General features: G+C 33.3%; 1 protein-coding gene across 3 annotated transcripts in view; it reads right to left on the minus strand.

Moving 5' to 3' along the window:
- CTDSPL2 (CTD small phosphatase like 2) overlaps nucleotides 1-14436 on the minus strand; it is a 69907-nt gene that overhangs the window by 5233 nt on the left and 50238 nt on the right. For 2 of the 3 annotated variants that reach the window (XM_007115996.4, XM_007115995.4), the window contains exons 8-10: nucleotides 12977-13063; nucleotides 2730-2792; nucleotides 2546-2625 (exon numbers count right to left, since the gene is read on the minus strand). In XM_007115996.4, the coding sequence (XP_007116058.1) occupies nucleotides 2546-2625; nucleotides 2730-2792; nucleotides 12977-13063 (230 nt within the window). The remainder of the gene's footprint in view (nucleotides 1-2545; nucleotides 2626-2729; nucleotides 2793-12976; nucleotides 13064-14436) is intronic. The other variant, XM_007115997.4, reaches the window with a different exon arrangement.

Below are 14436 nucleotides of genomic sequence, written 5' to 3' on the forward strand. Positions count from 1 at the left end.
TTTGAAAAAACAAGGATTGAATGAAAAGATGAATTCAGATTTAAGTATTACAAATGTAAACTGATCTTTCACCAATGAAACTGAAAAATGCTATATCATTTTAAAAAGCTATTAAGGTTTTATAATAATATTTATATACTTGTAATAATTAATCTCCATTTAGCACTCAGAATATTAGTTCCTGAATATTACTAATAACTGATACAGATCACCTTGAAATACTCCACTTGCATACATTAATTAATTTGGTAGTTTGGCTTCCTTGTGTCTTAATCCCATTATACAATTTTTCAGGAGCTAGGGCTTACACATACCTATATTTTGAATTATCCAATTTCAAGAAAGGGGCATTTTCTACCAACAAAATCTGTCATAGCTCTAACAACAACAAAACTGATATTTTAATCAGGGCCAATGGTGATGGAAAAGCGGAAGAATTTTAAAACCAGACAAAATATGGTATAAACAGTTCTTTTCCCCTTATTACAAAGAATGCTTTTAATTAAATGTTCATGAGTTAAATGATCACCTACCTCTGAAAGGTTTAAAGACAGTCCTACTTTGAAAAAAATACGACTAGACAAAAGAATTTAAGTCCTGGTTGGACCTAAATAAGATTCCATATTTTATTTGTATAAACATTTAGATACGAGGAAATTGGAGGCAGGTACAGCACATACCTGCAAATCACTATTGATAACTCTTCTCCAATAGCAGCAAATTCACCAGACACAGGAGACAGCTGAATATATATATATGGATACTAACGATTTTTTTTTTTTTTTGCGGTACGCGGGCCTCTCACTGTTGTGGCCTCTCCCGTTGCGGAGCACAGGCTCTGGACGCGCAGGCTCAGCGGCCATGGCTCACGGGCCTAGCCGTTCTGCGGCATGTGGGATCTTCCCGGACCGGGGCACGAACCCGTGTCCCCTGCATCGGCAGGCGGACTCTCAACCACTGCACCACCAGGGAAGCCCATAACGATTATTTTAATTAAATTATACTAAACCCCTTCCAGTTATTCAGGAATCTGAGGGTCAATAGCATGTATTTGCAGTTTTAGAAAGAAACTACTTTTGCTAGTCATCAAATTTGCATTCGGACTCACGGGATTCAGAGATCATAGGAATTTCTGAGTCTACCTTGTCACCAACATAGATGATTCCCTAAAGCACTCTAACGCATTCAATACACTGTTCAAAAAGTTTTTCCTGTTTTAACTTTTTCAAAATACAACTAGATAAAACAAGTTTAAACTCCCAAACGTGTAGATTTTATAAAACTAGTTTAAAAGAAGGGTTTTAATTTGTAGCATAATTGTGTGACTATGATTTGTCCCCTAGTAAAAATGAAAGCTCCAAGAGGGAAGGGCTTGTGTTGCTCACCACTGTTCCCTGGAACACTGGAGGTGCTGAATAGAAATCTTCAGAATGAATGAAGTCATCAGAGCAAAATCACTTGTATGCTTTTATTAAAGTTAGGTAAAATGAGCATAAGTTATAATATACTTTTATGAAAAGAAAATACCATTTTCATTTGTGTGTCTGCAGCTTGCTTATATGGAAGATAAAATGGAAACTGACTACAGGACACATTTTGATCCTTTAGATTAAAAAAAAAAATCACATTCTATTTACAAAGGAAAAATCTCCGAAATGTGGACATTAGGAAAAGCCTTTCACCATAGCTGAAACCACTCAATAATACAGGTACTATTAACAGTAGAAATTAAGTTTAGGATTTTCCATTGAGACAATATGGGAGAAAGTATTCAAGACAATGAATACCCAGCTATTAAAGCTTTTAGGAGCCTCTTGTGGCATCTCTCTCAGCTCTTGATCAAAACTCAAACATTAACTCCTATACCTTAGAGGATGCAGCAAGATTGCTGAGTCTTGGTATCTCACTTCAGTTGATAGAAATAATGAAACTAATTTTCAAATTGTTTTAAATTACCCAAGGCACTCCCACCTAACCAGGAACACACTGCATCTGCTGCCTCAGGACACACACAAGGAACTGAGTCCAGATCAGGATAACCTGAGCGACTAAACCAACTGCAATTTCCAATTAGATTTCATGTAACATTTTCTTTCCATGGAAGATAAATTTGCTCTTGAAAAAAGCAAGAGTTTAATTTGATCCTTTTTGTTAAAATTAACTTTTATTTCTCTAAGCCATTAAAAAGATGACAACACATGCATTATCTCAGAGACAAAAGGAAGTGAAAACATCATGCACACAGTGAAAAATTCCACATACCCCCAATCTCCCCCCAATCCCAAAAGAAGTGAGGATACAGATGTACAAGTGAATAAATACATTTGATCTTTGTATCCTTTAAAGAACGTCTGTCTGGAGTTAAATAATTAGGAACTCTTAAAGACTTTTGGGGCTTAAAAAAAAATTCACTTATTTTCCCCATTTAACACACAAATCTCTATATATGCAGCCAACTGAAAATGGCTATCAAAATTAAGTAGAAGCATAGTAATTTCATAGATCAGTGTGACAGACATTTCCACTATTTCTTAATTAAATTTACCTGACCAGTTGCTTTTTAGGGTCTAGTATGTTCAGTAACTTGTCTGCATACACCTTCTTAGAAGCAGTAAAAAGAATGATCTACAAATTCAGGGGAAAAGAAGTAATCATTATACATGATCTAAATATGGGTACTATACTGAATAAAATAAAAATAATTATATAATTAGCTTAAGTATATTTACCTCATACATCTGAGACATTCGTTCCAGGAATTCCCTGAAGAATGGTCTTAATCTCACATAAACCTGAAAAAATACAAAGATAGGCTTCAGCAAACAAACATATAAAACAGAAACAACTTATTTATAAGATATATTCTAACTTTGGATATAATTTAAAAGTTCATATGTTAAAGTAATACAAAAGTTTACTAAGTACCACTCAACCAAATATATTTCACATATACCAAGTTACTTAAAACAATCTTTTGGTAGGGTAATAATAATCGTTGGTGATCATTTCACTTTTTAATAGTTAAATAGCAGCATATAATAGTGCTTCATGGAATATAATTTTAATAAACATTTAAACTAAAAATGGCAGGTTTCCCTCTGAGATTTTGATCCACCAATCAGCTCCATCTTCCAGCCAGGTAGCATCCATCCAATTATTAGGCAGGCTGTATATCCACCTCTAGCTGACCTGTCTCAATGACCTTCCTCAATAATTACTCAGAATTTCTTCTTAACAATCACCTGCTAAGAGTACCTTTATTTTAAATTTCTATTAAGGTAAATAATGTTCAAGAAAGAGATGTCTGGATTGGTGGGTTTAAATAACTGGAATTTTTCAGAAATCAATCTTGTTCTATACTTACTGATTCAGATGTGGTATCTAAATTAGCACTACTGGGCTACTTGAGATTGAAAATATAACAGTCAAACACACCAGTTATCAAAATCAACTGACAATATCAGGAAAGACTACAGCACCCAAAGAACTGACTTAAATACATTATTTTCTTATTTCTGTCTTCTTTTTGCCTACATTTAATGTAGCTCTTGTAATATACTCAATATTCAAAAAGCACAGAAATATAAGCCATGAGCAACCACTAAAACTGGTTTACAAAAGAATTTGACTCCTTTAAATTGTATTTATCTTGTGACAAAAATTTATAAAAAGAAAAGTTTGTACTCTACTCAAAGGTGATTATTAACATCAAAAAACATGAACAACAAATACTTATAGAATGCCTATGCACCAGATTCACTTGATTCAGATTTTTTTAAAAAGCTGTGGTGGCAACAAATTCAAAATTTAGGCTTCATGGAATTTAATTTTGTTGTCAATACACATCTAAACAAAAATGCCCTTATGATAAAAATCTAGTTCTAGGAATGTTTTAGGGCAGAACAGGGAAATCAGGCAAAGGATTTTAGGAGGTAGGGACTATGTACTACCAGTCTTTGTAAGTTCTAAAGCCCAAAGGGCATAAGACAATGCCAAATATATAGTAAGTACATGATAAAAATCTGTTAAGTAAATTAAATATAATTGCCTGAAGTTAAGCAATATAAACAAAATAGAGAAAGAGAGGCAAGACTACATACTACACAGGGACAACTACTGAATTTCCTTAAGAACTGATCACTTGTGGAAGACAAATTTCAAACATTAATATGCTAATAATATCACTCTATCCCTGCCTACAGGCTAGAATAATAAAGGTTTATTCATTTTTAAGCCTAATAGGCAGTTTATCTCAGTATCTTGACTAATCAAAAACCAAGTAAGCCACACCCCCCCACCCCTAGCAAATAAATATGACGAAATCCTTAGTATCCAATCCCTATCATTTAGGATGAGGTACAAAATTTTTAACTAGAGTTGCGCTTCTAATTAATTTTAACATTTACATTGTGAAATATTTGGTATAGTTTGGTTTAGTTTTCAACACACCTTATTTGTTTGGTAATCCAAGTAACTGATAGATTTAGATATATTACTACCTTAACTGACAAAACCCCACAATTTGGTCAATACTTTTTTTAAATTACCTTATCTCATGGAGGATGATAAACCATGAACCATCAGAACCTTCTGTTTATTGCTAAGAAGGCTTATCAGTTAAATGCATTTAATAACCAAAAATACTTCATTTTTGCATATGTATAAATGTTTTCATTTGCTTTCAATATCCCTCCTATCACTTGCTCCATATTGTAAAGTAAAATAAGCAGGGCCTCTAAAATTTGGGATTTGTCTCCTTTGAACACTAAAACACTTCCACTGTAAAGGAATACTTCTATTTAAACAGTATTATCTAAGCATAATAAGTGGAGCACTGTACAAAGGTGACATTTTCCAACTTCTTACACAGTGACTTCCAGATTATGTCAAAACTATAACTTCATTATGCATTCTACTACTTTGACTATACTTAAATATAAAACACATCTTAAAATTTGATATTACTTTCATAATGTACCTGTTCACTGGGGATGAAAGGTGGCACTGAGATAGGGGAATATAATGCTAGAGTGTTTCCTTACCATGAGAATAGAATAACTGTTGACTGTAAATGTTCCTATTCTCAGAACAGATTCACCATTTGAAACACAGGAAGGTGTTTCAGGATTAAAAGACACAGGCAGAAACTGAGATGGTTAGCGGAATAAAAAAGGAATGTAGAAAGGTACAAAGTAACAGCAAGCCTGGATGTGGTTGGGACCACAGGAAGTTCTGCCATGTGCTGAAAATGCGAAATCTCAGAAAGAAAAATAGAAATAGAGACATAGGGCTTCCCTGGTGATACAGTGGTTAAGAATCCGCCTGCCAATGCAGGGGACACAGGTTCAAGCCCTGGTCCGAGAAGATCACACATGCTGCGGAGCAACTAAGCCCGTGTGCCACAACTACTGAGCTTGTGCTCTAGGGCCCATATGCCACAACTACTGAGCCCGCGTGCCAAAGCTACTGAAGCCCGTGTGCCTAGAGCCTGTGCTCTGCAACAAGAGAAGTCACCACAATGAGAAGCCCATGCACCGCAACAAAGAGTAGCCCCCACTCGCTGCAACTAGAGAAAGCCCCGGCGCAGCAACAAAGACACAACACAGCCAAAATAAATAAATAGATAAATAAAATTAAAAATTTATAATAAAAGAAATAGAGACATAAGGCCAACAGGGTCTAACTCATTTGGATGGATATATTAAAGCAGAAATATATAGAAGTTAAGAAGCACTAAGCACTGTCCGGTAGGAAATAAGAACAATTTTAAGGTATGTATAGTACAGTGAGACTACGATCACTTATTGTATTAGGTCAGAGATACACAAACATACAGATACACACATAGACATGCCTCCAAATGCTTCAAAATCTATTCCACAGATGCTCTTAACTCCATTTTTCTTCTCCTAACCTTCTCGTAACAAAGATTCCTGTCCCAAGCTGCCTACTTCCTATTTTCTACATTCTTCCACTATTTAGTACTTCAGAAACCATCCTTCTTCAAATCTGCAATTCTTCAAAATGATGCAGTCTCTCAAATGTAAGTCTAGGCCATAAGTTTCATTTCAGGCTGGTATACATATATTCCTCCAAATATACAGCAATTATTCTATCTACACAACAAATAGTTTTAATCTATCACTAAACCAAATATATTTTGAAAAAGTCAAAGTTTTAAAATAATGCATAATACTATAATAATGAACAATTGTTATACAAGAATACCATACCCAAAACATGTCTTAAATAAGACTGACTACTACCCAAAGATGTTCATGTTATGAAATGTTTATTATGTAAAATTTTTGTACATTTCATGCTCGTGACTCTATTTTATAACTGGAAGTTTGTACCTCTTAATCTCCCTCACTTACTTCATTATATGTTCATGATGTAAACTTTTAAAACAAAATCTACTAGAATAATGTCTGCAAAATAGTGATAATGGAACTAATCTTGTATAATATATTGTGGGCTGATTTTACCAAAACTTAAATTTTATATAGAAAAATGATAAATACAGAAAAATAACATTACATTAACAGTACACTAACACTGCTTGATTTGAACAATATCTGACAGTCAGCCTGTACTTTCTTTAGTACAAGAGAATGTCCTATAACTGTGCATGTAAGATGATCCTAACAGGCAATAAATGGTTAATGGAACTAGATTTAATAAAAATAGTCATTAAAATAGCAAGCCAGTTATAAATTAATTATAAATATTTTCTGACAGTCTGCCTAAATTCAAATTCATGTCTAAGTATGCAATGTCAAGTTATATACACTAATTTCTGACTATTAGTTTATCAAACCATTATCTAAGTTATCTAGATAACTTTATGAGCATGACCAAAAAAAGGGGGTGGGGGGAGAAAACAACCAAAAGATAAGCAATTTCAATTTGTGGGAAAAATTGAAAAAAAAAATTTCTTACATGTGGATCTTTTTAGGAAAAATATTTCTAAATAATTTTAAGCACAGATAATACAACCCTAACATATTCAAAAAGAAGTATCTTTAATAGTTTTTCCATGAAATCCTTTGACTTATTGCTACACTGTTGCAGGAAGGAAAAAAAAGATAAATTTGGTGGTATTCACCTACTTAAGAGTAGGCACCTTTAAATAAAAAGATGATTGGTGGATGCTATCTATTTAATCAGCAGTAAGAAGTTAAAACACTAGAAAACTAACAACACTGAACAATGTGAAGAAGAGATGCTACAGGTATTAGCAGATACCACAGGTATACAAGAGGCTCTACCATTTTTTTTAACCCTTCTGTACACTTCAGTTTCTTTATCTATAAAATGGGTATAATAACAGTACCTATATACAGTTGTTTATTAAATAAGTTAATACATATAAAGCACCGAGAACAGTGCCAGCACACTGAGACTCCTAATAGCTATTATTACTTTCCACTTTATTATTTAAAAGTAATCGGCCATAAGGAGAATAGCTAGAATGAGTAGGATTTTATGGGGGCAGAACTGGGCAACCTCAACTAAAAGAGAAAGCCATATCTATACTTTTAGAAGACGTAAAGTAAGTCAACTGATTACTTAACTATTTAACTTAGTTAACATTGTCTTAGCATCAATACCAGATCATAGAGACAAAACCCAAACCTTCTCCATAGAAAGAGGGTTGCTCAGATAGGCCTTGTGGAGGCCTCAACTTCATAACCCATTGGGTGATTTTACAAGTCACCTTTTGCTTCACACAGTTCCAATAAGAGGCTGCTGGGGACAGTATTTGTAGGTGGATCAATCTGAGGATGAATAGGTAAATACTAAAACATCAGAACCAATAAAAATAAAAACAAACAAAACCCCCAAACTAAAACCTTCTGCAAAACCTTACACTGTATTAAATAGAAATAAATTTGAAAAGATATTTTCTTATGGAGTCCCAATGGGATAAAGTGCTTAATGTATTCATACAGAAGGTATATTAAAAATTAGCAATGAAGCATACTTTTCAAGTCATGGCCATTTACATTACATATATAATACAATATACATATATAATTTTTGAATTTAAATATGTATGTACACATATGTGTGTATATATATAAAATATTAATGTGTTTATCTTAAAGTCAAGTTTACTCATTTTAAAAGCAAAAAAAAAACACCCCCCCACAAATGTTGCCTTTAAAAACAAATTCTAAATTTTGAAGCCTCCAATTTAATATGTTTAGTAATCAACTGTCACATCTCCTATATTTGCAAAATATTTTTAGTTACTGAACAAGAATTTTCTGTATTTTTAAATGAACTTCTTCTAATTTTAAGATACATTTATAAAGAATACAAACCATGAAGAAAAAATTAGTGCCAATGACTAGCTATAAGGATGGAAAAATTACTTTAAAATTATTTAAAATATTGACTTACAATTAGTTATCAAAATATTCTTCCCTACCAGATATAAAATATTACTTTTATCCTCAATACTGTGTCCATGACCCCAGATATTTTAAGGAACAAAATACATACTACTTTTGTATAATAAAATTATGCTTTATGAATGTCAAAACAAAATGCCTCTTGTTTAGTATCAATTTAAGTCAGAGCTTGAGGGGAGGAAAAACTTGATTAGGTGTTTACTAACAAAACTCTTCATTTAAACGATTGCTTTTTTCTTCGTGAAGCAAAAATAATACTGACTTTTCTTCCTAGACTGTGGAAAAGAGATAGATGCCACTGACCCTCTACTTCTATTTTTCTGTGGTATAAAATATTTGGGATCCTTATGAAAATTATCCTAGGTTGTAAGTTTCCCAAGAAAACAAACTATAATAATGAGGAAGAGGCTGAGCTTTGCTAAACATGGGGTTTCCCACCCACCTCTCCCCCCAACTTTTCCCATAAAAGCAACCTCTACTATTAAAACAAAGCATCCTTTAGCAAGTAGCTCCCTACAGGATCCTATCTCTCCTTGAGTGCTTACCACAATCTGATTTCTGGACAGCTGACCCAAAGTTTGTTGATTTTACTGATCTTCAGAAAGCCACTGACTGGCTAAAGTCTTATTGGTGAACAGAGTCAAAAATCAGATGCCCCTGCCATACTTTACAGAATGAGGAGTTGGACAACACAGTTACGTTTGGTTGCACTGTAGTGAAACATATGAGGCATCTTCTTTTTGTCTTCAATTAGCCACGTTTGGGCTGAGTAGCTCTATTACATCTTCAAAAAACTGAGCTCCAGTTCTTGATGGAGACAGAGGAAGGTCATTGAGGAGGTGGTTCAGCTCAAGAGCTAAGTGAAAAATCTGTCTTTTGATTCAGTCCTGCTTGTGGATAGAAGTCATCTTCTGGATGGAAGAGGGAGTGAGATGACCTAGAGTCTTGAATTGGTGGATCTGCAGGAACAGAAACTAAATACAGTGGAGACCTCTTAACTGAGTAACACCACGAGATGGATTTCCTGACAATGTGTCAATATAAGCTAAATATAAAAATTAAAACATGTGCATTGGAACTGATCACGCACTTGTTTTCCAGATATCAAATGCATTTGTACCATTCTATGAATAAATACGTTTCCCAATATCTAACTGTAAAACAATTCATGGAAAAACTACCAATTAAGGGAGAGGAAAAGACCCATTCAAACAAAAATCCATATACTTTGCCTTTGTGAATGCCACACCCTCACTTTAAAAACTCAGTTCTTCTTTCAAATGACTTTTTCTCCATATACACAAACTATGATCTGTCTATCCGTATAGTGTCAGTGGTAACATATATCAAAATTTTAATTTGAGTTGGATCTTTTAGGTTTATCTCCTAGAGAAATGGAAATTCAAATACACTCAAGGTACTAATTGAGGCTTAAATAATCTACCTCCTCATATATTCTAAGTCTTGCATTAACTAGGTTGAGTCCTACTTATCAATCAAAAGAAGAGTGTATATCATGAAGTAAGGCAATCTTTAAACGTGAGTAGTGACCACCTTAAATTTCCCTCAAACTTTCATCTGAAAAAACCTAAGAAAGCCCATAACCAGGTTACAGTGGATCTAATTTTAAATCTCTCTATATATTAACAAGAATTTTGATGAACATTTGATTACTTACTTCCACTTAGAATTTGAATATGTAAATTTACTGCATATACTCTCATGATTATTAGACCAAGGGTCAGCAAACTATGGCCTTTGGGCCAAATCCAGATGATCACTTATTTCTGTAAATAAAGTTTTAATGGGACGCAGTCATGCTTATTCATTATGTATTGTTTAGGACTACTTTCATGCTACAATGGCAGAAAAAGTAGTTGAAACACAGACTGCAAAACCTAAAATATTAACAACTGGCCTTTTAAAGGAAAAAGTTTGCCAACCCTTGATACAGACCATTATTAAAACATACATAAGACAATTTATATTTTAAATTGTTTTGAAAGAAAGAGAATAACAAATAGAATTAACATTAGATATGGTTCTACTATAACAAACTTACCATAAACAAAAAGCAAAAGTAACAGAAGTCCCAAGAGGAAACTTTATCTAGCTTTGATTCAGATGAAGAATTTGATCCTATCTTAACATTACCATTTTATTTTTAAGAGTATATACATAAATGTTATGGAATTGACATATTCAAGAGTATATAAATGCCATGAAACTGTTCCCTTAAAAATGGTTAATTTTATGTTGTGAATTTCATCTCAACAAATTATTTTTTTAAGAGTACATACAGTATTTTACAGGTTTCTACCTTTAAGTGGGCCACATTATACTGTAGTGGTTAAACATGTAAGTTACATCTTACCTAATAATGTGGTTTCTCCAAAATCTCTTAGATCATCCCAGACCCTTGTGTATATTTCTTCTTTGCCAGTAGATGGAGACAACACCACTGAAAGTTTAAAAGACATCATTCCCTGTTTAAAGGGAGCTTGCTGGTCTGAAAACTGGGGGAACCCTAACCCAAGATTTCTTCAAAGTTATTTTTTAAAAAGCAGACAGAGTGGCTATGCCAAAACTAGAAATCCAATATTAACTATGGACATCCTCAAAACTTACTGAAAGGGAACTAAACTCTGTACATGATGTAGTAACTAAATCATTTTAAAATACAATCATCTCTATAATTTTTAAGATTCAAACTTCCTGCTCATTGCTCCTGATTTAGGTTAGCTCATTTAATTTTCCTGTTTCAGAAAGTGTAACTCAGATATATAAGAAAAAGAGTTCTCTGAATTCCACAGAGGTAGATGCAGTACATATGAAGTTTTTTTTATATTAGTCATATGCACTGCTAGGAGCCTTTTATTCAAAATAAGACAACTGTCCGGATCCACATGAAACAGTAAGAATTTTATAAAGAAGAGAACTAAAGAAGAAATGGTGGAAGCAATAAGAAAAAAATTCAATTTTATGGTCACACTGAAAAGAAATACTCATGAAAGGGAAATCAAACTCATCTACTCTCCAAGTTTCTTATTTCACTACTAAAAATTATGTGAACAGACCAAAACCATCTATCAGAAATAAATTTCAAATCTGGAAGCTTAAGAAATCACATCAAAATAATTATTTATAGTTTTCAGTAAGTTTTCTTTTCCAAATTCAAAAGCCTGAAAGCCATTGTTTTTAAGGGCAATTTTGAACATAAAAACAAGGTTATCAAGCTAAAAAGAGAGAACATATTGCCATGCTATTTATATTTGCCACAAGACTCCTGTCCTTGAATTACACTAAACAAGAACAACCTATTTGGCAAAAAATGTCTTAAGAAAAAGATTTACCTTAAACAAGTAATATACAGTTAAAAAGGAATTCAAAAACCTAAAATCCCTCATTTTTATGTATATTTTGCTCATCCTCTGATCTATATGAGAACTAAAATCAGTTTACATAAAAGGGAAATAAATATATTGATAATATCCAGATATTACCATACCTACAGTACCTTTCTAGGTTAAACCAGAACTGACAATAACTGCTTAAATCCTCTTAAGACTGATTACAAGATAAGGTAGGTAAAGTAGATCCTGAACCACAAACTATTTAACTCTAAAATTTTATGATTCCCAAGCTATAATAACTATCATGTGCCAAGAAAACTATACACATATTCTAACTGCCTATTAAGAGCACATAAACAACCATAAACATCTTTTCATTGTTCACACGGTAAATGTTCTGTGACTTTATTTAGTTAATCCTTGGGTTGGCTTCCACCTGACAAACAACAAAGTTTTTGACCCTTTCCCAATCCTTCAACAACTGGTATATAAGAAGGTAATGCTAATTCAATAACAACCTCCATGATAGAACGGCACTTCATAGTTTTTGAAGTGTATTCACATATACTAATTCAGATTTTATGATAGGAAAATCTGAAACATAAAGTAAAACCTATGGTCAACACAGGTAATTTGCAGTGAAATGTAAATGGTATTTGTATTTTGCACTGTTACCGGTCCATCGACACAGAGGAGGAAGAAATACTTATACTCTAATTTTTTAAGTAAAGCAGTAACTAGAAGAGTGTCCTTGAATTCTGTGATTAAAATAAAGTAGATCTACTACACTGCAACCTACACACCATATTACTACAAAAGGCAATAAAAATGACCAACAAGGAATAAGGTTTCTTCCTATTAATTGGGTTTTGGAAAAACAACAACAATGCCAAGTGTTAACCTGGCAAGTTCTCGGGGACCTAAGATGTCAGTGTTCCTGCCTCCACCTGCTGGCAAACAGGTTATGAAACTAGCAGAGAGCAATGGGTAAAAAAAGTTCACATTTTTTTGGTAACATTAATGTTGTTTTATGTAGTTATTTATTTAGCATGATGCTACTTTGTGTTACTAAATCATTAAAATACAGATGAAATCCATTAGGAATAAACACATTAAATTTCACCAAAAAAAAAAAATTTACAAAAGATTTCTTGGTTCAAAATATCTAACAGGCCAAAACTCAAGTTAAAAAATTTTAATTACCTGATAAATGACATCTTGGAAAAGGACTGGAAAAGTAAGTGCTGCATCTTCTAGCTCATTTAAACTACAGTGTACTAGTGTTTCATCCTTAAAATAAAAAGGACATATTGAATGAACCAAGATATTAAGACATTTCAATTGATAATTTTATGTACTCATGATCACCAAAAACATTTATTAAAGCACCCATTCATACATGGAATTTTATATTTATAATAAATTATTGTGTGTGGCATAGCAATCTGGGATAGAATTTTCCAGGTCACTGGTTCTCACGTGTGGCTGCTAGAACAGCAAGCAGCATCAGCATCATCTGGGAACTACTAGTTAGAAATGCAAAACCTCCAGCTCCATTTCTGATCATTCAAACTCAGCAAGGAGTAGAGAGGAGCTCAGCAATCTGTTTCAATAAGCCTTTTAGGTGATTAGGATGCATACGCATGTTTGGCAACCACTGTTCTGAGTCCTGCAGTTGCCAACTTTCTGTTAAGTAAACCACATATATACTTTCTTAATTTTTTTTTTTTACAATTTGCCAATGGAAGTTTAGTGTCTAACTATTAAAAAAATATATCTTCTATTTATATATAGCTCCTGATTCTTAAACCTTTTATAAAGAATTTTATTTTAGAAAATGGATATTTCCGTATCTGTTGAATATGTTTCATAGACATAAACATTGTTTAACTAAATTAGCAGTCAATCAAGACTTCTTTCTCATCTTTGATTACCAAGCCCTGTTTTCTCATGAGGAAAAGAAGGTAAGGATCATTCAACGTAAGGTATGTGCAAATATGTATATTTCTCAAATCCTGAAGGATAAAAAAAAAGGCTTCCATTTGTAGAAAGTGACAACACTTAAAAATAAAGCTGCTAGTAACTACCCCCTAAAGTTTTCAATGTGTTTAAGATGAATTAAAATGAAACACAAATGCTCATACCTTGTGATTCCACATCTTATTAGCTGGAGTGTTTCTTTTAACCTAAAGTTAAACTCTGGGGAGGCAAAGAGCAAAAAATACTCTAGATATGCCTCATTTTCTTTTCTTTTTCTTTTTCTTTTTTAAAATATCTTATTGGAGTATAATTGCTTTACAATGTTGTGTTAGTTTCCGCTGTATAACAAAGTGAATCAGCTATATGTATACATATATCCCCATATCCCCTCCCTCTTGAGCCTCCCTCCCACCCTCCCTATCCCACCCCTCTAGGTGGTCACAAAGCACTGAGCTGATCTCCCTGTGCTATGCAGCTGCTTCCCACTAGCTATCTATTTTACATTTGGTAGTGTATATATGTCAAAGCTCACTTCGTCCCAGCTTCCCCACCCCGCCATGTCCTCAAGTCCATTCTCTACGTCTGTGTCTTTATACCTGTCCTGCCACTAGGTTCATCAAAACCATTTTTTTTCCGATTCCATATATATGTGTTAGCATATGGTATTTGTTTTTCTCTTTCTG

The sequence above is a fragment of the Physeter macrocephalus genome, chromosome 11 (genome assembly GCF_002837175.3).
Source record: "Physeter macrocephalus isolate SW-GA chromosome 11, ASM283717v5, whole genome shotgun sequence".
In the NCBI taxonomy this organism is placed as follows: domain Eukaryota; kingdom Metazoa; phylum Chordata; class Mammalia; order Artiodactyla; family Physeteridae; genus Physeter; species Physeter macrocephalus.